Source organism: Schistocerca piceifrons, chromosome 9 (genome assembly GCF_021461385.2).
Source record: "Schistocerca piceifrons isolate TAMUIC-IGC-003096 chromosome 9, iqSchPice1.1, whole genome shotgun sequence".
Taxonomy (NCBI): Eukaryota; Metazoa; Arthropoda; class Insecta; order Orthoptera; family Acrididae; genus Schistocerca; species Schistocerca piceifrons.
In genome coordinates this window covers 141,116,893-141,140,476 of record NC_060146.1, presented here as the reverse complement: position 1 = coordinate 141,140,476, position 23,584 = coordinate 141,116,893, and the positions used below count along the sequence as shown (strand labels likewise).

The following is a 23,584-nucleotide window of genomic DNA, read 5'->3' as shown; positions in this document are numbered from 1 at the left end:
TTGGACATTCCGCCACGCGGAGTGGCCGCGCAGTTTGAGGCTCCATGTCACCGATTGCGCGGTCCCTTTCGCCGGAAGTTCAAGTTCTACCTCGGGCATAGGCGTGTGTGTTGTTCTTATCATAACTTTGTATGTAAGTCTAGGGACCGATGACCTCAGCAGTTTGGTTTCTTAGTAATTCACACACGTTTGGATATTCCATTTCGGAAATCGATAGGGAATTCGATATTCCGAAATCCACAGTGTCAAGAGCTTGCCGAGAATACCAAATGCCAGGCATTACCTCTCACCACAAACAACGCAGTGGCTGACGGCCTTCACTTAACGACTGAGAACAGCGGCCTTTGCGTAGAGTTGTCAGTGGTGAAAGACAAGAAAGTCACTGGGCTATGTCAGTGTCTTCCCCTACAGCTTTTACCCTCTACAGCTCCCGCTAGTACGGTGGAAGTTAATTCCTGACGTCTTCACACATGTCCTACTTTCCTGTCCCCGCTGTTTGTGAGCGTTTTCCACATGTTCTTTTCTTCGAAGATGCTGCAGGGAACCTTCTCATTTCTTACCTCATCAGTCCACCTAGTATTCAACATTTGCCTGTAGCACGACATCTCGAATGCTTCGATTCTCTTCTGTTCCAGTTTTCAAAAATGGTTCAAATGGCTCTGAGCACTACGGGACTTAACATCTGAAGTCATCAGTCCCCTAGAACTTAGAACTACTTAAACCTAACTAACCTAAGGACATCACACACATCCATGCCCGAGGCAGGATTCGAACCTGCGACCGTAGCAGTCGCGCGGTTCCGGACTTCGCGCCTAGAACCGCTCGGCCACAACGGCCGGCTGTTCCGGCTTTCCCACAGTCCGTGTTTCACTATCATACAGTGCTGTACTGCAGACGTACGTTCCCAAAAAACTTCTTCCTCAAATTAAGGCCTATGTTTGATACTAGTGAACTTATCTTCGCCAGGAATGCCCTTTTTGCCATTGATACTCTGCTTTTAATATCCTCCTTGCTCCGTCCGTCATTGGTTATTTTACTGCCTAGGTAGCTGAATTCCTTCACTTCATCTACTTGGTGACCATCAAACCTGATGTTAAGTTTCTCGCTGATCTCATTTCTGCTACTTCTCATTACTTTCGTCTTTCTTCGACTTGCCCTCAATCCATATCCTGTACTCATTAAATTGTTCATTACGTTCTGCAGATCATGCAGTTCTTCTTCACTTTCACTCAGGATAGCAATGTCATCAGCGAATCATATCATTGATATCCTTTCACCTTGAATTTAATTCCACTCCTGAACCTTTCTTTTATTTCCATCATTGCTTCTTCGATGTACAGTTTGAACAGTAGGCGGAAACGACTACTTCCCAGTCTTACACCCTATTAATACGAGCACTTCGTTCTTGGTCGTCCCCTTTTATTATTCACTCTTGTCTCTTGTACATATTGTACATTGCCCGTCTCTCCCTATAGCTTAACTGTATTTTTATCAGAATTTCGAACATCTTGCAGTATATTATTTTCTCGAAGATTGGAGCCTAGAACTTAGAACTACTTAACTCTCACTAAGCTAAGGACATCACACACATCCATGCCAGAGGTTGGATTCGAACCTGCGACCGCAGCAGCAGCGCGGTCCCGGACTGAAGCGCCTAGAACCACTCGGCTACAACGGCCTGTACCAATGTTCACAATTGGTTTGAAGAACGCTCTGGACAATTGGAGCGAATGATTTGGCCACCCAGGTCGCCTGACATGAATCTCATCGAACATTTGTGGGACATATCGAGAAGAAAGTTGGTGGAGAAAATTCCAAACCGGCACCACTTTTGCAGTTACGGACAGCTACGGAGGAAGCATGGCTCAGGATTTCTGCAGAGGACTTCTGACTTGTTGAGTCCATGCCACGCCATCGCTGGGCGCAAGGAGGACAGAATATTAGGAGGTATCCTGATGAACACGTGTCAATTCGAAGGCCGCACAGTCCAGAAACGATATGCCATTCAGGCAAAATATCGTTGAGCAGTGAGGCAATCATCTCACCGATGCATAACGTTGAAGCTTCTTATACACAGTGTCCTGATGCGTGAACAAATTCTTAACTGCCTGCTTCATATGATCGTACGAAACGAATCGTACATCCTTCATGGCCTTTATTAAGGTACTGAACGCATGGAAATTTACGTTTCCGCGTTTACGGCACACGCGTCGGAAACTCAACAAATGCCATATTAATCCCTTGCCTTCATGTCCATCCTTACATACCCGCATGGGAGTCGCATTACGTTGCATACTGCAGCAAGGCCCTCAATCAATAATTCACACGTGGAAAGTAAGGGGCAAAAGTAGCTAAAAAGCTCCAATAAACACGCGTCCACAAATCAACCCTTGTCGGGATACAACATGTATTCTGTTGTAGTTCATCAGTGTCTAGGAATCCGTGGCATCTCTAAACGTTAAAGCAGGTGTTTGAAATGTTGTCCATGCCTCTGAATGCAACATTGAACTGGTCTCTGAAGTGATTTGCGAATCCTCTCAGGCAGTCCTGGGGAATTCTGTAAGTGCTGGAAGGCTGCTTCAATCCGCAAGCGTAATTCCTCAAGAGACCTGACCTCGGTAGCGTACACCTGGCTTTTGACATGACCCCACACACAGAAATCCATGGGATTTAAATCTGGAGACCTCGGAGGCCGTGGCACAGGCCCTCCTATACCTGTCCAAAGGTAATCACACGTCCGAGTTGGAAACCGGCGCACCCGAAAATAAAGTTGTTGGAGCACCGTCATGCATGAACCACATGTTGAGGCGTTTGTTCAGTGGGACATCATCGTGTACAGTTGGAATTACGGTCATCAGAAAAAGCATGTCCTGCTGTCCGGTTAGTCTCAGTGGTAGGAAGTGTGGTCCCCTTTACGCGGTCCCCGAGCAGTCCGGCCCAGACGTTCAACGAATAACGCTGCTGATGTCGTGGTACGTGTGTTGCATTAGGATCGACATCGGCCCAAATGTGACAGTTATGGTAGTTACAAATACCGTCACGGGTAAATCCAGCCTCATCTGTGAACAGATTACTGCTTACAAACCGGGGATTCAGGGTACACTGTTGCCGCACCCATTGGCAGAATTTCTCTCTACGAAGGAAGTCTTCATTGTTGAGGGCTTGCACTCGCTGAAGATGATATGGATAGAGTACTTGTCGATCTAAAATCCGCCACACACACTGCTATGACTCAGAACACACACTCGTGGGTTCACTGCGGAGCTTTACGCTATTCTCCAGGCTGTCCACTACATCCGCCGCCATCAGCGGATACAGTACGTAATCTGCTCAGATTCTCTCAGCTCTCTCCTAAGTCTCCAAGCTCTTTACCCTGTGCACCCTCTGGTCCACCGGATTCAGGACTGTCTGCGCTTGCTCCACCTGGGGGGCGTCTCAGTGGCGTTCCTCTGGCTCCCGGGACACGCTGGTATCTGTGGAAATGAGGCGGCCGATATAGCGGCCAAGGCTGCAGTCTCTCTTCCTCGGGCAGCTATTCAGTCTCTTCCGTTTACCGATCTACGGAGCGGTTTATGTCGCCAAGTTGTTCATTTATGGCATGCGCATTGGTCAACACTTCCCCATAATAAATTGCGGGAAGTGAAAGCCCTTCCTTGCGCTTGGACCTCTTCCTCCCGAACGCGTCGTCGGGGGGAGGTAATTTTAGCTAGACTCCGGATAGGGCACTGTCTTTTTAGTCATCGACATCTTTTAAGCGGTGATCCTCCCCCACTCTGTCCCCACTGCTCTCAGCTGTGGACGGTCAGACACCTTTTAATTGAATGCCCCTATTTTAATCCGTTACGCTCCCGTCTACAGCTATCGCCTGATCTATCGTCGATTTTAGCAGATGACACGCGCTCAGCTGACCGCGTTCTACAGTTTATTAGTGACAGTGAAATGACGTCAGTCATTTGAAGCTTTTTTTGGGGGACAACCAACCCCTTTCTATAGTGGTTTTTTAAGCATTCCTTCTGCCTTTAGTTTCTCAAATTTTATGACCTTGTTCCCATTGCTGCTGATTTTAAATTTCGTTTTTTTTCCTGTTTTCTACGTCACGGGCTGGGCGCTAATGACCATAGAAGTTTTGCGCCCTAAAACCACAAACAAAAAAAACAAAAAACACTCGTGGGTAGCAACTTTCCTTATTGAAGTACTCAGACGTCGGATCAAGTGTTATGGATCTGGTTCAACCTATTCGCACATGGTGTGCGAAAATCCCAGTTTCTCAAAGGCTCTGGTGTAAGGAAAAGCTTCCTCATACAAGTGTGCAGCCTCAAGGGCACTGCCGTACACGGAGTGCATGTCACCGTACTCTTCATTGATGTAATCTCTGTCTATGGTGCCTTCGTTCGTAACTGATTGCCAAGAGGGTACGGCACAGTGCACGGAGGAGGAAGTAGTTGCGCATGCGCAAACAGATAGTCGATCCCAAGCCTTGAGATACCAACGTAAATACAGCCGTCCCCAGCGGTGTTTACTGTTGGTTCCCAACTCGAATTAATGCCTCGGCAATGATTGATTCGCGGAATCTTGTTTACTGGAGTTTTTATGTGTGGTCGAAGATTCTTTCATTATTATGGGTACAAACACACTTACCTGCAGTTACCATTGCTACCAAAGTCTTTATAGCAAAGTTTGGACGTGCATCGTTTTCCATTCAATTCTTGCTCTAAGGGGAATAAGCAGGCTGCTGTCTTGTTGTTAATGTACAGAACATCCAATAATAAATCAATACTTAAATATATTGATGTACGACTGGCAGTATATTTACAATGTGCAGTCGATATTTTTGGCCAGTAGTCGATATTTTTTGCATTGATCTATGGACAAATCGATAATCTTTTATACGTATCGAGGAGGTGATGACATTATTTTTAAATGTCGATATATCGAATACCTGATGTTTTTAAAAATATCAACAGTCCTGGACCGTTACTTAAAATCCGTCTTGATTGCAAATTTTTTTTATTCATATGACCGGTTTCGATTCATTCAGAACCACCTTCTGATCTGATATTTCAGTTACAGTAGTAACCCGTCCAAATCCAGCAACTTTCACATGCTGCGTTACATGTGCCTATTCGGGAATACATACCACGAATCTATGACAAGTGCATTCGTCGTGTATTCCTCAATACCAGGGCTTCCCAGGCCCCCTGACTTAAACCCGTTGGATTTTTTTTTCTGTGGGGATGTTTCATAGCTAGGTGTATTCCAGCTCTGTTGAAAGTGTTGATGACCTCTGGGAACGCTTACTGGATGGTCGACAACGCATTTCGTACACTCATGCGACTTTAGAACGTTACTTAAACAAGAACTTTAGAACGTTACTTAAACGTTCTAAAGTCCCATGAGTGTACAAAATGCGTTGTCGACCATCCAGTAAGCGTTCCCAGAGGTCATCAACACTTTCAACAGAGCTGGAATACACCTAGCTATGAAACATCCCCACAGAAAAAAAAATCCAACGGGTTTAAGTCAGGGGGCCTGGGAAGCCCTGGTATTGAGGAATACACGACGAATGCACTTGTCATAGATTCGTGGTATGTATTCCCGAATAGACACATGTCATTTTGCCATTGCCCTCTAATGTATATACTACATCCTCTATAAGGAGCATTGTCGAAAACGCCTTGTACATGTGCATACTTTGCATCAAGACAACCATTGTTGACTGACCCTTTGTTTTATTATCATCTACTAGGCCCTTTCCTTTGTACCCATAATAGTCAAACAGTCTCTAAATACTGCTTCAGAATTCCTATTACAGGTATTGGGGACTTGTAGTTGGGACATACTAAAGATGTGATAATGAACCCACGTCTGGAAACGTACCGTTTGGATGTACTGTCCCGTCACATTGTGACCATCTGCCAAAAGCCTAAATGACTACATTTTTCAACGTGGACCGCTGCGAGTCGAGCAGGAGAAGAGTCAGTGATGTTCTGGAAGGTACCGAAAGGGATTTGGAGCCATGCCTACTGAAATAGCGTGGTCAGTTGCGCTAGGTTTATTTTTGAGGAGCCGTGGCACTAACAGCTCGATCGAGGTGGTCTCACAGATTCTCGATTGGGTTTAAATTTCGAGAGTTTTGGGCTGGGGAATACGGCACACTCACCCTGGTGCTCTCTGGCTCATGCATGTACACGGCGAGCTATGTGACACATTGCATTGGCCTGCTGGTCGAGGAAAGCTAAATTGCATGTAGGGGTGGATGTAGTCCCCAAGGATAGATACGTACTGGTGTTGGTCCATTGCGCCTCCCAGAATGACGAGACCACCCAGGAAATACCGCGAAAATATTTCCCAAGCCATGACTGTGGCAGGTTTTTTGCTTCAAACATTTCACGCCACACACGCCAAGGCCATCTGTTCGGTGAAGCGTAAAACGTGATTCGTCAGAAAACGCCAACTGTCGCCAATCAGTGAACCACCAGTTCCGGTAATGGCGTCCAAATTCCAGCCTTCCTCGCTGGATAACAGCAGTCCTCTGAATTAACTTACATTTTTTCCAGCTTGTGAAGTAGCTGCCATTCATCACACCAACTATCAATTTTGTGTAAGTCATCTTGTATCATCCTACAGTCACTCACCGACGACACCTCCCTATACACCACAGCATCATCAGCAAACAACTGCAGACTGTCTGCCAGATAGTTTACGTGTATACAAAGTAACAGCTGTCTTACCACACTTCCCCAGAGCGCTCTAGACAATGCCCTTGTATCCGATGGACACTTACCGTCGAGGACTATATACTGGGCTCCGTTATTTAAGGCGGCTCCAAGCCACTCACATGTCTGGGAATCTATTCTTTATGCTGGTACCTTCGTTCAAAGTCGGCAGTGGGGTACTGTGTCACACGTTTTTCGGAAATCTAGGAGTATGGAATCTCTCTATTGCCCTTCATCGATAATTCACGCGATATCATTTGAGAAAATGGCAGGCTGAGTTTCACACAAGCGATGCGTTCTAAGACGACAATGATTTCTGAATGGAAGCTTTTCCCTGCCAAGGAAATTTATTATATTCTGACTGAGAATATGTTCTAGGATTCTGCAGAAAAGTTATGTTATAGTTTATGTTCTGTAAGATCAATTTATTGAGTTACACACTTTCCGGCTTACAAGGCCATCATCAGACAGCTGTGCCCAGCAAACAAAGGTCACCAACGCAATCTGCAGGAAATCGTGGAAGTCTACAAACATCTAGCCCACGGTCCTTCTAATCTTAAATGACGAAACACAGTTTAATACTTCCTCTCTTCTAATCTTCACAAAATAGTCAGTGTTGTCCATTGCTTCCCATTCTCTCTGTTCCATCATATTCCTCCATTTTCCTGTATTTGTTGTTTTCTTTTCTTTTGTTTTACGGCGGCTGCCTGTGTAGTCCATATATTCTGTAGTTTCAACTGTTAATTCTTTCTTTTATTTTGTTTCCGTATAACTTGCCATGTTTAATATCTCTTCAAGTAGTCTCATCGAGTACTAACTTCATTTTATTTTAATGAATTTGTTTATTAATGTAAACTGTTAATTAGGCACAGTTTTCCAGTTTAGTATTAATATTTTTCCTGTTTGCTCCCTTTATATTTATTTATTGCTCATATTTTTATCTTTTAAATTGTATTTCCATCGCAGTGCCAAAGATTTCACTTACTTCGAGTTTGTGCCTCAATCTAGATGTATAACGTCTTTTCCAATGTTGTTTACAAACATTGTAACTTCTTTGGCGGCAACAGTCAGTTGAAGTCTGACAATGGCCTTGTGAGCTGAAAACTGGTTTACTCGATAAATTAATCCTGTAGAATATAAGCAACATAGTGCTTTTCATTTATGATGATGTTTTTGTACGAAGAACAAACGGCAGAATAAGTTTTTTTTCGGCTTGCCATCTTTCATACTGAGAAGATATCTAGACTGTAGGCAACTCACAACGCATTAGGACGTTGCAGCATGGCTTTGCCCTGCTTCCTATCAGTGGCGTAACAAGTAATAAAAGATGTTTAGCGTCGCTGTGAAGCTTCAACGAAATTTATTTCTTCAACAAAATTGTTCCCATGAAGTGAAGTGACCTGTGACCCCAGAAGTTTGATGCAGAGAGCTTCAAACACACTGTATGTATGGTCTGCGTTCCTCACCCTTCTAATGACACTCGCCTCACCGGCACCAACGTCTTCATCTCAGAGAAGTACTTATGCCCAACTTCCTCAGTTATTGCATCGATTGACTGTTTCGTCGCTTCGTGGTAGAATATATTGTACATTATCAATGGAACAAACACAACACTGGTGCAATATTCGACATTATTTATTATTTGTTACAGAACCGGTTTTCGGCTATTACGCCATCATCAGGTAGAAGATATGTATTTGGTGCAGTGAATTTTGTTGGATCAAAGATATTGAACAAGTGCAGCTACAGAGTATCTCAACTTCCAGAGATGAAAATGTTAATGTTAGAACAGGAATAAAACAAGCAAAAGTCTAAATGCGATGTAAGATTATTTAACTAAGATAAAACATGAGACACATTAACTAATGAACTACAAACAAATTACAGCAGTTGTACATAGAAGAAAATCATTGAACAATAACTTTGGTGACATATTCCAAAGATATGACTGAAAAAAACAATCCTCTCTTTAATAGACCATAAATTACAAATAGATAAGATATAATAGTGCTATTAAGCAGGTGAGTTATGCAGCTGTGATTATGCATAGTAATTTTTTATCACAGCAAGAGAAATTATAGTAACTGAAATAATGGAAATGGAGAATGTGATTGAGAGGGGTAATTTACAAAATGGCCTTCATGGGTTTATGAGTAGTGTTTGCAGTTAGAGGTGGTGAGTATGATCCCCAGCTGTTGTTTGAATGTATTCCAATCTCTGTCATCCCCTACAGTTTTTACACTCCACAACTCCCTCTCCTACTAAGGAAATTATTCCCTGATGCCGCAACATACGAGGTGCGCGAAAAAATTAATGAGACTGATTTTTTCATTCTACAGTATTGTCCGCTCCAAAGTTATTCCCTTCGGCAGCTACACACTGGCGGAGTTCGTTCCCAGGCTTGACAGCAGTGCTGAAAGGCTTCAAGTTATAGGGCCTTTAACATGTCTGTCAAAGTCTTATGAATGTCCTCCAGAGTCCCAAAATGGCGTCCTTTCAAAATATTAATCAATTTCAGGAAAAGGAAAAAGTCACAAGGACTCAGATCAGCTGAATAGCGAGGCTGTGGAACAACATGAATACCTTCTGAGGTAAAAAATCCCATGAGGGAAGTGGTCACGTGACATGGAGTGTTGTCATGCAGCAGCATCAACTTGGCTGCAGCGTCTGGTCTCACTCTATTCCCCCCCCCCCTTTTTCTGAACCTTTCAAGGACATCTTTGTAAAACACTCAGGTGATATTTTGTCCTGGATGAACAAATTGGTTATACCCAATACCCCTACTGTCAAAACAAAGCAGCATTGTTTTGAACTTTGATTTGGTGATTCGAGCTTTTCTCAGTCGAGGAGATGTTTCAATGCGCCACTCCTCGCTTTGCCGCTTTGTCTCAGGATCACACTCAAAAATCCAGTGTTCATCACCTGTGATCACGACCGAACCACACAGGGTCATTGGCAGTCCTCTCAAGAAGATCAACACACATGTTTCTCGATTGTTCTTCTCCTCAGTTGTGAGGTTTTTCGGCACTATTTTGGTACAAATCTTTCGTATGTGCAAAACTTCCGTCTAATTTTGATGAACGGCGAAAGTAAAGTTCAACAGGGCACCCATCATCCTTATTGTTAAATGTCGGACTGACATCACAAGAGCATGCACAAGTTCAACATTTTCGTCGGTTTTTGAAGTTGAAGGCTATCGTGAGTGTGGTGTATCTTCAACGTTTTCTCAGCCTCCTATAAATGATTTGTGCCAGCGAAAAACTTTTGCTGTTGATCGAGAATGTTCCCTGCCGGCCTGTTTTACCTTTTAAAAGGTGACTCTCGTGGATTTGCCAAGTTTAACACACAACTTGATGGCATAACTTTCTTTAAATTCTGCTGTTCCATCTTCGTAACACATAACAAAAACACAACTTCACTGATGGCGCTCTCAAAAATCACACGATGGCTGCACAGAGCTGAAACAAGGACTGAACTTCTGGAAGGGATGAACACACCGGCCTACACAAGCAGAACAACACAGCGTTGCCAGATCTCTGTTGTTAGTCTCTTTACTTTTTTCGCACACCTCGTCTGCTCTGTCATCTCATCTTCTTGTCAGTGTTTCCAATATGTTCCATTTCTAGCTAATTCCTAGCGCAACCTCCTGATTTCTTACTGTTTCTGGCCACCTAATTTCCAATACCATTCTTTAGCATAACATCTCGAACACTTCATTTCTCTTCACTTCCAGTATTCCTACCTTCCATAATTCATTACTACACAATGCTATGCTCCAGATGTACCTTACCACAAATTTACTTTCCAGATTAAAGCCGACGTTTGGCCTGAGACACCGACTTTGCCCCTGCTAGTCTACTTTTTATGTCCTCTTCGTTACACGTCACACCACGTTACATGTTATCTCCCTCCTAAGGCAGTAGAATTCCTTCATTTCATCTATTGCGTGGTTCCCAATTATTATGTTAAGCTAATCACTCACTATAATTCCTTGCTACTCTTCATAACATAATGTGAGCTCATTAGGCTAGGCGCAGATTGAGACGCGTATAGCACGTGTGACGTGACACGACACTATAGCGCGACACGCACGTGCCGCACGAGTCGCGCGGGTCCAGCGCATATTGCGACTCGTACACCATACGTCGCAAGCGCGACTGGCGACGCTCTGCGCTGACAGAACCGGAGCGCGCGCAACCTGTTATCTTCCTCAAACGATTTTGCAGAAACTATTCACTGAAAATATTTGATTTTTGCCGTACTTGTAGCGTTATATGTCAGCTTCGTGGCGAAGTGCCCATCATCTCGCTAATGACCATTCTTATTGTGCTGTACACATTTTAGTAAGACACTACGGAAAACTCAAAGTTTGCAACGAAAATTAGGGGTCACTATGATCTTGCCTTCGGTGCGTATTACACCACATGTTGCTGCGTATGAAATTTAGTTACCATGTTTAATTTTTGTTTAGACTTGGGAGGACGTCTCCATCTGCCTCCGATCTCGATCCCATGTAGCGCGCTCACTTTCGATCTCACGCCCGCGAGAATGAAATACTCGCAACATCTCTCGTATCTCCTAAACCGCCCAAGACATCGAAACGAAAGTTTGGCGAATGATAGTATACAAGGAGGAGAGTGTTTTGTCAATTCTTAAACACACGGAACTTTCTTATCTATGGCTATACATCAGTACTTATACTTCCCTTTGTATTTATTTCACTCCAGGGACTGTAATGTTTTAAGACTTATCGACAGCTAGCAAAACAAGAGCTTCCTAGTATGAAAATAAACATGAAATTTCTTCTTTTATGTTACTGCAAACCGACACTATGAGGTTTTTCGTAAGCTATTGAGCTCTATGATCGCCAGTTACTAGTTTAACGAGCACGCCGTTTCGGAATTGTGTCTCAATAGCTGCTGTGAGATGAGTTTGGCAAATTACACTGTGATAAAGGAAGAACAATTAAACCAGTCACCAAGAGAAATGTGGCCGTTTCTCACAAGCGGTGATGCTTCTTCGAATGAGAAAAGGTTAACAACTCACACAAAAATAGATTGCCAAGTCTGTTGGCATTTTGGTGGAATCCCCGTAACCTATCGTTTTTTTAACACTGAGCGACTGGAATGGAAACTTATCAAGGATTTAATTCCTTCTCTTGATCTGAGCAGTATTAAAATAATGACGATCGTTCCTTCAGGCGGAATGATAGGTACATACCAGATACTGGTTACTCACCTACGGCTTGCCAAACTGACATTGTGTGATCGCGAATAAAATAGTTGTTATTGAGAAAAATAAACAATTGATCTGCCGCACAACACAATGGTCAGTGTTTTGTCAGCAGCGGAGGGTAATGCGCGCGACAGGAATGCACAAGCTAGCCAGGTGTGCCTTCTGAGTTGGAGTTCGAAAAACATTGTCATGAAAGTAGATCTGCCTTTGTCAGCAGTACATTTCAAAAAATTAAATATATCTCATCATAACACTCTTTTAGGATATTCCTACTTTCGTAATAATACCGATCATTTTCTTCATTTGTGTAGCCTGTTGTATAGCTAATTTATTAATGCTGATAATGTGGATGCAACAATTGAAATGCTTTTTCTCATCACGGCGAACCAATTAAAACATTGTTACTTGTGACTGCTTTTCGACTGTTTCTAGCTTGCAGTGGAAATGTGATGTTCACATGCATGTAGTACAGTGTGTCGTATTAAATTATTACATCCATATCCAAGTAATCACAGTGAGACTTCTATACTTCAGATCTTGGACGCTTTTTACCAGGAGCACAAAGGGATCACACCTATGGAGATTATCTCTTTCTAAATTTTTGTAACTGATCGTACAGATACGCCAGCATACTAGGCAGCGAGAAGATAATCTTGTTTTACTTTCCTGCCTTATTTCTTAATCACATGATTTTATAATATTCCTGGCTTCCTTATTCACTATTCTCTGTCCCTTCTTTCGATCTGAGCAGAGGCATAGGATACAATTCCAGCGGCCAATGGCTCATCAGTTACTGAGGTATGCATTTCTCTTGACAGAAGAAAACCGAAACAAAACTATACAGATAAAAATAACAGAAAAGTATAATGTACTAACGAAGAAAGCTGGAGCGTTTAAATGGCGAAAAACGAAACACTATCCAAAGGCAATGAAATTTAGTACACAGTAAGGCAAAATTTTATCGTATAGGCAATATTACCACGGCTCATATGCGCCGTTCCGATGTGAGCATATGGCCGGGCTACTTTTCGGCTCCCCGCCTCAAATTTCCCACGATGCTGCCTAGACACGCGTAACGCGCGCCGCGAGAAACTGTGCCACAACCACAACGCCGCGCGACCTGGCGCAGACGCGTGTCGCGTCCCAGTCGCGTCGTGTCGCAATTTGCGCGGTCCCATTTGAACCTGTGAAGTTACAAAAATGCGCGCTATACGCGTCTCAATTTGCGCCTAGCCTTAGACAGTTCAGTACGTCCCGAAAATATTCCTCACTTTCTGGCTGGCTGGCTCTGAGCACTATGGGACTTAATATCTGAGGTCATCAGTCCCCTAGAACTTAGTACTACTTAAACCTAACTAACCTAAGAACGTCACACACATCCATGCCCGAGGCAGGATTCGAACCTGCGACCGTAGGGGTCGCGCGGTTCCAGACTGAAGCGCATAGAACCGCTAGGAAACACCGGCCGGCTCCTCACTTTCTCTTGCCACAGCAATATCATCAGTAAACCTTGTCGTTAAATTTCTTTCACATTGCGTTTTAATCCCATTCCAGAATCTTTCTTTTAGTTTCGTCGTTATTCCTTCGCTTTACAGGTAGAACAGTAGGAAAGAAAGAAGACTTCAAGCCAAAATGATCTTCATGTAATACATTCTCCATTCTCTTTTAGATTCTTCTATACATTATTCTTGTCAGCTACTTGGATGCTTAGTCTCTTAAGAAGGTATGCAATAGTTATCGAATTTACCTGTCCTTGCTGTCTTCTGGAATTTCGGCACAGTAACTTGAATAACCGTTAGTTTCCCACTTCCCTAATTGATTCCAGAAATTCTGAAGGAATGTCATCCATCCCTTCAGTGTCGTTTGATAACGAGTCTGTTATGCCCACATTTACTTCTTCTATCTACATCTACATCTACATGACTACTCTGCAATTCACACGTAGTTGATTGACAGAGGGTTCACGGGAACCATTTCCTTACCAGCCTACTTTGGAATAAAGCGTGGAAAAATTAACACCAAAATCGTTCCGAGCGAGCTGTGATTTCTCTTATTTTATTACGATAATATGTGCCTGGGAGTCAAGGAAGTACAGTATAGGGCAAAAAAAGTGGGAGAAAAATAGGTAGAGGCAATGCTCATGTACAGGAAGAAAAATAATCCAGTTCCTAGAAAATTTAGGAGAGCTTCACAAGCAGAGCACGTCAATAACGCGTTCGTCCATCTCTTGTGCTTATACAAGCAGTTATTCGGCTTGGCGTTGATTGAAGAGCTGTTGGATGTTCTCCTGAGAGGTATTGTGCCAAATTGTGCCCAATTGCCGGCCGTGGTGGCCGAGCGGTTCTAGGCGCTACAGTCTGGAACCGCGCGACCGTTACGGTCGCAGGTTCGAATCCTGCCTCGGGCATGGATGCGTGTGATGTTCCTAGGTTTGTTAGGTTTAAGTAGTTCTAAGCTCTATGGGACTGATGACCTTAGAAGTTAAGTCCCATAGTGCTCAGAGCAATTTGAACCATTTTTGTGCCCAATTGGGGCGGTAGATCGTCAAAACCCCGAGCTGGTTGGATGACCATACTCATAACGCTCCAAACGTCCTCAACTGGGGAGAGATGTGGCGACCTTACTCGTCAAGGCAAGGTTTGGCAAGCACGAAGAGAAACAGTAAAAACACTCGCTGTGTGCAGCGGGGAATTATTTCGCTGAAATGTAAGCCCGGGATGGCTTGCCATGAAGGGCAACATAATGGGGTGTAGAATATCGTGGACCTACTGCTGTGCTGTAAGGGTGCCACAGATGACAACCAGCTATGAAGAGAAATGGCACCCAAGACCAGCACTTGACAGGCCTTACGGTGGGCGACTCTTACGTTGGTATCCCACCACTGTCAGAGGCATCTCTACACATCTTTGCTGTTCATCAAGGCTCAGTTCGAAGCGAGACTCATTAATGAAGACAATTCTACTGCAGTCAACGAGACTGCAGGGCAAAGAGGAGTCTGGAGACACCTCGGACAGCAGTCGCCCTTCATACAGCCCGACAATCAGGAGTGGTGGTCCAGAGTGGAATTTCTTTCCGTAACAGGACCTCTTTGGTCGTAATCCATTGCACCCTTAAACACAGTGCTATATCGACGATATTCTACGTCTCATTTTTTTGCCCTACATGGCAAGCCATCCTGGGCTTACATTTCAGCAATATAACGACCATCCACTGATTTTCGTCGTCCTTGCCAAACGGTGCCTTGACCAGCAAGGTCGCGAGACCCAATTAAGAACGTTTGGATCATTATGGGTAAGGCCCACCAACGAGCTTAGGTTATTAACGACCTAATGCGCCAGTTGGACAGAATTGCCATGAGGACATCCAACAACTGTCAGTCAGTGCAAAGCCGAAAAACTGCTGGCATAACGGGCAGACATGGATTAACGCTTTACTCACTTGCTCAATTTGTCAAGCTCTTTCCCTTGAGTAAATCATCCAATGTTTCTGCAGTTGTACTCATTTTTTATGTGTACTTGTACATCACATCTACCGATTTCCATCCCAATCGGATAATTCCTTTGAGGTGCGTCGTCTTTTTTGTCTCGGAGTTTACTTCTCGGCTTGATCTACATCTACGTCCATACTCCGCAAGCCACCTGACGGTGTATGGCGGAGGGTACCTTGAGTACCTCTATCGGTTCTCCCTTCTATTCTAGTCTCGTATTGTTCGTGGAAAGAAAGATAGTCGGTATGCCTCTGTGTGGGCTCTAATCTCTCTGACTTTATTCTCATGGTCTCTTTGCGAGATATACGTAGAAGAGAGCAATATACTGCTTGACTCCTCGGTGAAGGTGTGTTCTCGAAACTTTAAAAAAAAGCCCGAACCGAGCTACTGAGCGTTGCAGAGTCTTTCACTGGAGTTTATCTATCATCTCCGTAACGCTTTCGCGATTAGTAAATGATCCTGTAACGAAGCGCGCTGCTCTCCGTTGGATCTTCTCTATCTCTATCAACCCTATCTGGTACGGATCCCACACTGGTGTGCAGTATTCAAGCAGTGGGCGAACAAGCGTACTGTAACCTTTGTTTTCGGATTGCATTTCGTTAGGATTCTTCCAATGAATCTCAGTCTTCATCTGCTTTACCGACGATCAACTTTATATGATCATTCCGTTTTAAGTCACTCCTAATGCGTACTCCAAGATAATTTATGGAATTAACTGCTTCCAGTTGCTGACCTGCTATATTGGAGCTAAATGATAATAGATCCTTCTTTCTGTGTATTCGCAGCACATTACACTTGTCTACATTGAGATTCAATTACCATTCCGTGCACCATGCGTCAATTCGCTGCAGATCCTCCTGCATTTCAGTACAATTTTCCATTGTTACAACCTCTCGATATACTACAGCATCATCCGCAAAAAGCCTCAGTGCATTTCCGATGTCATCCACAAGGTCATTTATGTATATTGTGAATAGCAACGGTCCTACGACACTCCCCTTCGGCACACCTGACATCACTCTTGCTTCGGAAGACTTCTCTCCAATGAGAATGACATGCTGCGTTCTGTTATCTAGGAACTCTTCAATCCAATCACACAATACTTTGTTCATTAAACGACTGTGGGGAAATGTATCGAACGCCTTGCAGCAGTCAAGAAACAAGGCATCTATCTGGGAACCCGTGTCAATGGCCCTCTGAGTCTCGTGGACGAATAGCGCGAGCTGGGTTTCACACGATCACCTTTTTCGAAACCCATGCTGATTCCTGCAGAGTAGATTTCTAGTCTCCAGAAAGGTCATTATACTCGAACATAATACGTGTTCCAAAATTCTACAACTGACCGTCTATAGTTCTGCACATCTGTTTGGCGTCCCTTCTGAAAACGGGGATGACCTGTGCCCTTTTCCAATCCTTTGGAACGCTACGCTCTTCTAGAAACCTACAGTAGAGGAAAGGTGCCTAATATGAGAAACACTTTTGTAAACCCTTGTGAAAGACCTAAAAGTAAGTGCAGTTGTATTTTTTGTGATGGTAATAATATCTTGCATTATTTAAGTTTATCATACAATTATCGTATTTGCAATAATAAACAATCTTTCAGAGTAGTTATTAAATCTTCACAAACAAGGCATTTCGTAGAAATGAGATCAAGGTTTCCTAATATGAGACAGTAATAATAGTCTGCTTTACTTACTTTATTACAGAATACTGACATATGAATAAACAATTTTTACATGTTCATTCATTTCTGTTATCCTTCACTAATTGCACAATACTTAGGTTTATATTTACGACAGCCGGCCGGGGTAGCCGAGCGGTTCTGCACGCCACAGTCTGGAACCGCGCGACCGCTACGGTCGCAGGTTCGAATCCTGTCTCGGGCATGGATGTGTGTGATGTCCTTAGGTTAGTTGGGTTCAAGTAATTCTAAGTTCTAGGGGACTGATGACCTCAGAAGTTAAGTCCCATAGTGCTCAGAGCCATTTATATTTATGACATCCGGGGCAAACAAATTTGTCTTCTGTGACACCGTAATCTTCATGAGCCCAGCGACAACATTTCGTGCACTGTGCCCATTTCTCCCCGTGTTCGTCTTCAGAATAGCGACCAGTACATAACAGACACACTGCGTCATCGTCATCACTGCTGTCTGAATCCCCACTGTCCTCAAGATTGACATCGTATGCCGAGTCACTAGACGATTCTTCTGCTTTAGGTGTACGACTTGAAGGTTTTCCACTCTTCTCCCCAAATCACTTTCTGGCTGCTGTCTTAGCGTCAGCCTCTGATTTCTTCTGTTTAGATTCTTGCAATTGCTTCTCATAAGGAGTTCAAGTTAGTAACGCAGCACAGCAATAACGCGATGTTTGACCTATTTGATGAGTATCTCCATGTGATTTCGCGAAGTGTGGGAGAAGTCTGATGTCTGCCGGGCTGACAGCTTGACCATCACCGTCATTAGTTTCATTTTCGTTTTTGGCATCTCTTTCTTGAAGAGCGTCAGCATGGCGATGAATTTTTTATAAGTACTTTGAATTTGGAGTAATATTGATCAACTTCTGAGCAAAATACTGCCTTGGAAGAGAGTTCCAGAAAACATTCCAATTTCTGATCTTAAGACTAGTCAAAATAATTCCTGTTTAGGATAATTTAAACGAATTAAAATAAACGCAGTTGCCAAAATTTTACTACAATAAATGATAAAATATTCGTATGTCGTGATAGTATTGCGTAAATTACATACAACAAATGGTGAGAGAACGAGTTCCCCCAATATGAGATAGGTATCGTAATGTGCGACACTGTCGCGTATTTGGGTCCCCAGACTATCGCATATTAGGAATTTTGCCACCTTACACAAAGAATCACGTACTTGCTAACAACTTTCGTTGGAAAATGAACCTAATTGTCAATAATTATAGATAATACAGTCGCAAATAACAACAATAAAAGAGTGCAGTACTATACACTCACCTTTAAGCTGAAATATTGTCTTAACACCGATGTCGCAAAAACTCCAAACACAAGAAATTTTGTATTAACCTCTTCGTACTACCGAGCGAGGTGGCGCAGTGGTTAGACACTGGACTCGCATTCGGGAGGACGACGGTTCAATCCCGCGTCCGGCCATCCTGATTTAGGTTTTCCGTGATTTCACTAAATCACTCCAGGCAAATGCCGGGATGGTTCCTCTGAAAGGGCACGGCAGACTTCCTTCCCCGTCCTTCCCTAATCTGATGAGACCGATGACCACGCTGTCTGGCCTCCTTCCCCAAAACAACCCACCAACCTCTTCGTACTGTGTCCGGCTCAACTATGGGGCCCTATTCGCTGTGTCGTCGTCTGGCACGCAATAGACGTGTTTAAGAAACTCTCCACCAGAGTGCAACTCCTAACATGAGCAGAGTTGGGGTGTCTCATATTAGGTTGGTTCAAATGGCTCTGAGCACTATGCGACTTAACTTCTGAGGTCATCAGTCGCCTAGAACTTAGAACTAATTAAACCTGACTAACCTAAGGACATCACACACATCCATTCCCGAGGCAGGATTCAAACCTGCTACCGTAGCGGTCGCTCGGCTCCAGACTGTAGCGCCCAGAAGCGCACGGCAACTCCGGCCGGCCCTCATATTAGGGAACTATCTCATAATAGGCACCTTTCCTCTACACCGCTGCAAGAAGGGGGGCAAGTTCCTTCGCATACTCTGTGTAAAATCGAAGTGGTATCCCATCAGGTCCAACAGCCTTTCCTCTTTGAGCGATTTTAATTGTTCTTCTATCCCTCTGTCATCTTTTTCGATATCTACCATTTTGTCATCTGTGCGACAATCCAGAGAATACGCACAATGAAAGAGCTGCTTCAGAAGGTAAGTTAGACGTACTTTATTTGGTATGTCAGTGCGCTTGTTTGACAAAACCGTGGATACAGAATAGCGAATTTGACGTGTTTGATCATTAGAAGGGGGCCTTCACACTGTGGGGATACTACTGAGCTGGTCAGCCAGCTGCATCCGAGGGGTTGTCTGCAGACCGGAGAAGCCGCCGCTGGAGGAGGAGGACTCGCTGCCTCGGCCGGCCACCGCCCCCGCGCCTCCCCCGCAGTCGGCGCTGCAGCGCCTCAGCCATGCGCCGCGGGCGTGGCTGCAGCGCTTGCGACGCGCCCAGGGCCGCCGCAACACCGACGACGCGGACGTCGACGGCGAGCCGCGCGCCGCCCCCAGGCCGTCACTGCTCAAGCGCATGTCGCTGCCTGCGCCGGACCTGCTGTCCATGCGGCGTGGCAGCTCGCTCATGCCCGAGCCGCAGTACGTCACCATCACCGTGAGTACCCCTTCTCCCGCTTAACCCACTCATTCCAGGCACATAAGTCGCCAACCCCCTGCCGTTTCCCACAGAGTGCGCCGCTGACCGATCTATCTTGCAAGGAAACCTCCCCATCGCACCCCCCTCAGATTTAGTTATAAGTTGGCACAGTGGATAGGCCTTGAAATACTGAACACAGATCAATCGAGAAAACAGGAAGAAGTTGTGCGGAACTATGAAAAAAAATAAGCAAAATATACAAACTGAGTAGTCCATGCCAAGATAGGCAACATCATGGATATTGTGAGCTCAGGAACGCCGTGGTACCGTGGTTAGCGTGAGCAGCTGCGGAACGAGAGGTCCTTGGTTCAAGTCTTTTCTCGAGTGAAAAGTTTAATTTTTTATTTTCAGACAATTATTATCTGTCCGTCCGTCCGTCCGATGCGAGGTAACTGCGCCGCAGTATTGGGACGCTACACCTAAACGGAAAAATTTGAAAACGTTAAAAACATGTTTTGACAGAGCACAGGGAAAACCGTAGGATTGTGAAACTGTTGCATTCATTTGTCGCAGTTTATGTGACAAACTCTTATGTTTTCATCACTTTTTTGGGAGTGATTGTCACATCCACAAGAAAACCTAAATCGGGCAAGGTAGAAGAATCTTTTTAACCATTCGGCAAGTGTACAAGTTAGGTGGGTTGACAACATATTCCTGTCATGTGACGCACATCCCGTCACCAGTATCGTATAGAATATATCAGACGCGTTTTCCTGTGGAGGAATCGGTTGACCTATGACATTGCGATCAAATGTTTTCAGTTCCCATTGCAGAGGCACGTCCTTTCGTCTACTAATCGCACGGCTTTGCGGTGCGGTCGCAAAACTCAGACACTTAACTTATTACAGTGAACAGAGACGTCAATGAACGAACGGACAGATCATAACTTTGCGAAAATAAAAAAAGTAAACTTTTCACTCGAGGAAAGACTTGAACCAAGGACCTCTCACTCCGCAGCTGCTCACGCTAACCACGGGACCACGACGCTCCTGAGCGCACACTATCCTTGATGTTGCATACCTTGGCATGGACAACTCAGTTTGTATATTTTGCTTATTTTTTCCATAGTTCCACACAACTTCTTCCTGTTTTCTCGATTGATCTGTGTTCAGTTTTTCAAGGCTTATCCACTGGGCCAACTTATAACTAAATCTGAGGGGGGTGCGATGGGGAGGTTCCCTTGTTAGAGAGCCTGTATAGGGAGAGAGTGGCCAACCGGACGATACGGCGGCCATTTTTCTGCCAAACTGCGGGCGGGACTTTTGAATGGTCAGTAGTGGAGTACACTCTCACCGAATCAAAAGCACAAGACAATATGGCGAACTCATTCGTTAAATGCCCTTCTTTAGAGCTATAATATACTCATAGTAGCCTACTACGTACAGCACAGGAAAATTTGATACAGTGGCTGTAAAAATCATTCGTTACTTGCATTTATCTCCTTTAAAGTTCGTTTACTAGACATATTGCAACGAAAGTAACGTCAATAAAAAAATATAGTGTATAGCATTTGTTTTGTATCGGAAGTGCATAACGCTAAAGATTTAACGTACCTGTATTACGTCAGATGAATGAAAGTCGTAAGTAGTTGTTCACTTGTGACATGCAAAAAGTGTGTGACATATTAGTCCTTTTTGTCACGTCTTCAAACTTTTTGCATGTCACAAGTAAACAACTGCTTACGACTTTAAACGAAAAAGATTACAAAAATCAGATTATGTTAAATGTAGGCTACTGTAATAACGACCAAATATAACAAGAAAACTACCGTATCCCTTCTACCCCACAGTAAGTACGCCTATTAAAAACTTTCAAGAGTACCTGCAAGTATTTACTACGAATAATGTTTCAGCAACCACGACTACTGCGGAAAACGTGCTTACAACTTGACTGCGTCAACAATAATACTGAAACCAAAATAATGCCTAGTGTTCTGATTCGGAACGAAATAAAGTTTGACGCTATAAAGTCGAATGGGCATGGCACAACAATTACAGGAACTTTCCGTTTCCAGCAAGGACGTCAGATATTGGCTTCAGAAAAGCTTGTGATGCTACCAGTATGCACGAACTGTTAAAGAAATGAGAGCTTAAAAGTTCAGGAAATTGTAATAGGCCTACCTGTTTTGCGTGACTAAAAATATTTTTAAAAAAACTGCCCACTGCTTTCGTCTTTCTTCATTGCGTGGAAATTCTAACATGCGAAATCCACCTTCGCCTCCATTGGAACAACCAAATGCATCACAACCTGGCATCGTTTACGAACGTCTGCAGAACGAATTATAGATGTCAAGAACAATGCTGTACAATTAGTAACGTGTTTACTTCAAACATGTAGGCCTACCGACTTCATCACAAAACGCTTCAATGTTTGAGATCCCAAACGATAATTACGTACTAAAAACGATATACAACTAAATCGAACATGCATGCACAACGCATAACAAGTCTCTCAATAATTCAAATACCTTTTAATCGTTTCCAAAAGTCCTCTGAACTTCAATTCAACTCAAAAGCACGGCGAACGTAGGAAGCGCGAGAGACGTTTGGCAGAAAAATGGCGCCGAAGCTTTTAACCAACCACGGGCAATTTCACCTATGGCCACTCTCTCTGTATACAGATTCTCTAATCTATCTGTGTGGTCACACTGCTACTGTGTGGCAGACCCTACCAGTGCAGGCGCCTGGCAGTTTTCATTGTGCAAAAACAGAAGGGAAAAGGACAGTGTGTGGTGTGGGGCTGACACACCCAGACCATGGACGCAGTGCGGCGGCGCGGTTACTTTGATCTATTACTGTTCCAGAAACAACGAAACAAACATGCGAATTTAAACAGGCGCAAAATCCCCAAGATTGGCGATCCTTTACAGAAGCTCGAAACTTAGCGCGGAGTTAATTGCGAGACGCCTATAACAGTTTCCACAACGAAACTTTGTTTTGAAACCCGGCAGAAAATCCAAAGGGATTCTGGTCGTATGTGAAGTATGTTAGCGGCAAGAAACAATCAGTGCCTTCTCTGTGCGATAACAGTGGACATACTATCAAAGACAGTACTGCCAAAGCAGAATTACTAAACACAGCCTTCCGAAATGCCTTCACAAAAGAAGAAGAAGTAAATATTCCAGAATTCGAATCGAGAACAGCAGCCAACATGAGTAACGTAGAAGTGAAGCAACTCAAATCCCTTAATAAAAGCAAGTCTTCTGGTCCACACTGCGTACCAATTAGGTTCCTTTCGGAGCATGCTGATGCATTAGCTCCATACTTAACAATCGTATACAACCGTTCGCTCGACGAAAGATCCGTACCCAAAGACTGGAAAGTTTCACAGGTCAGACCAATATTCAAGGAAGGTAGTAGGAGTAATCCACTCAATTACACGCCCATATCGTTAACATCGATATGCAGCAGGATTTTAGAACATATATTGTGTTCAAACATTATGAATTACCTCGAAGGAAACGGTCTATTGACACACAGTCAACATGGGTTTAGAAAACATCGTTCCTGTGAAACCCAACTAGCTCCTTATTCACATGAAGTGCTGAGTGCTATTGACAAGGGATTTCAGATCTATTCCGTATTCCTGGATTTCCAAAAGGCGTTTGACACTGTACCACTTACGCGGCTCGTAGTAAAATTCCATGTTTATGGAATATCGTCTCAGTTATGTGACTGGATTTGCGATTTCCTGTCAGAAAGGTCACAGTTCATAGTAATCGACGGAAAGTCATCGAGTAAAACAGAAGTGATTTCAGGCGTTCCCCAGAGTAGTGCTATAG

The 23,584-nt window shown here is 43.9% G+C and overlaps 1 protein-coding gene across 1 annotated transcript in view; it reads left to right on the top strand.

The window, feature by feature from the left end:
• The window catches only part of LOC124716767 (open rectifier potassium channel protein 1), a 259,963-nt gene that overhangs the window by 211,346 nt on the left and 25,033 nt on the right, over positions 1-23,584 (top strand). Inside the window, exon 9 of the mRNA XM_047243313.1 lies at positions 19,470-19,761. Within this exon, the coding sequence (XP_047099269.1) occupies positions 19,470-19,761 (292 nt within the window). The remainder of the gene's footprint in view (positions 1-19,469; positions 19,762-23,584) is intronic.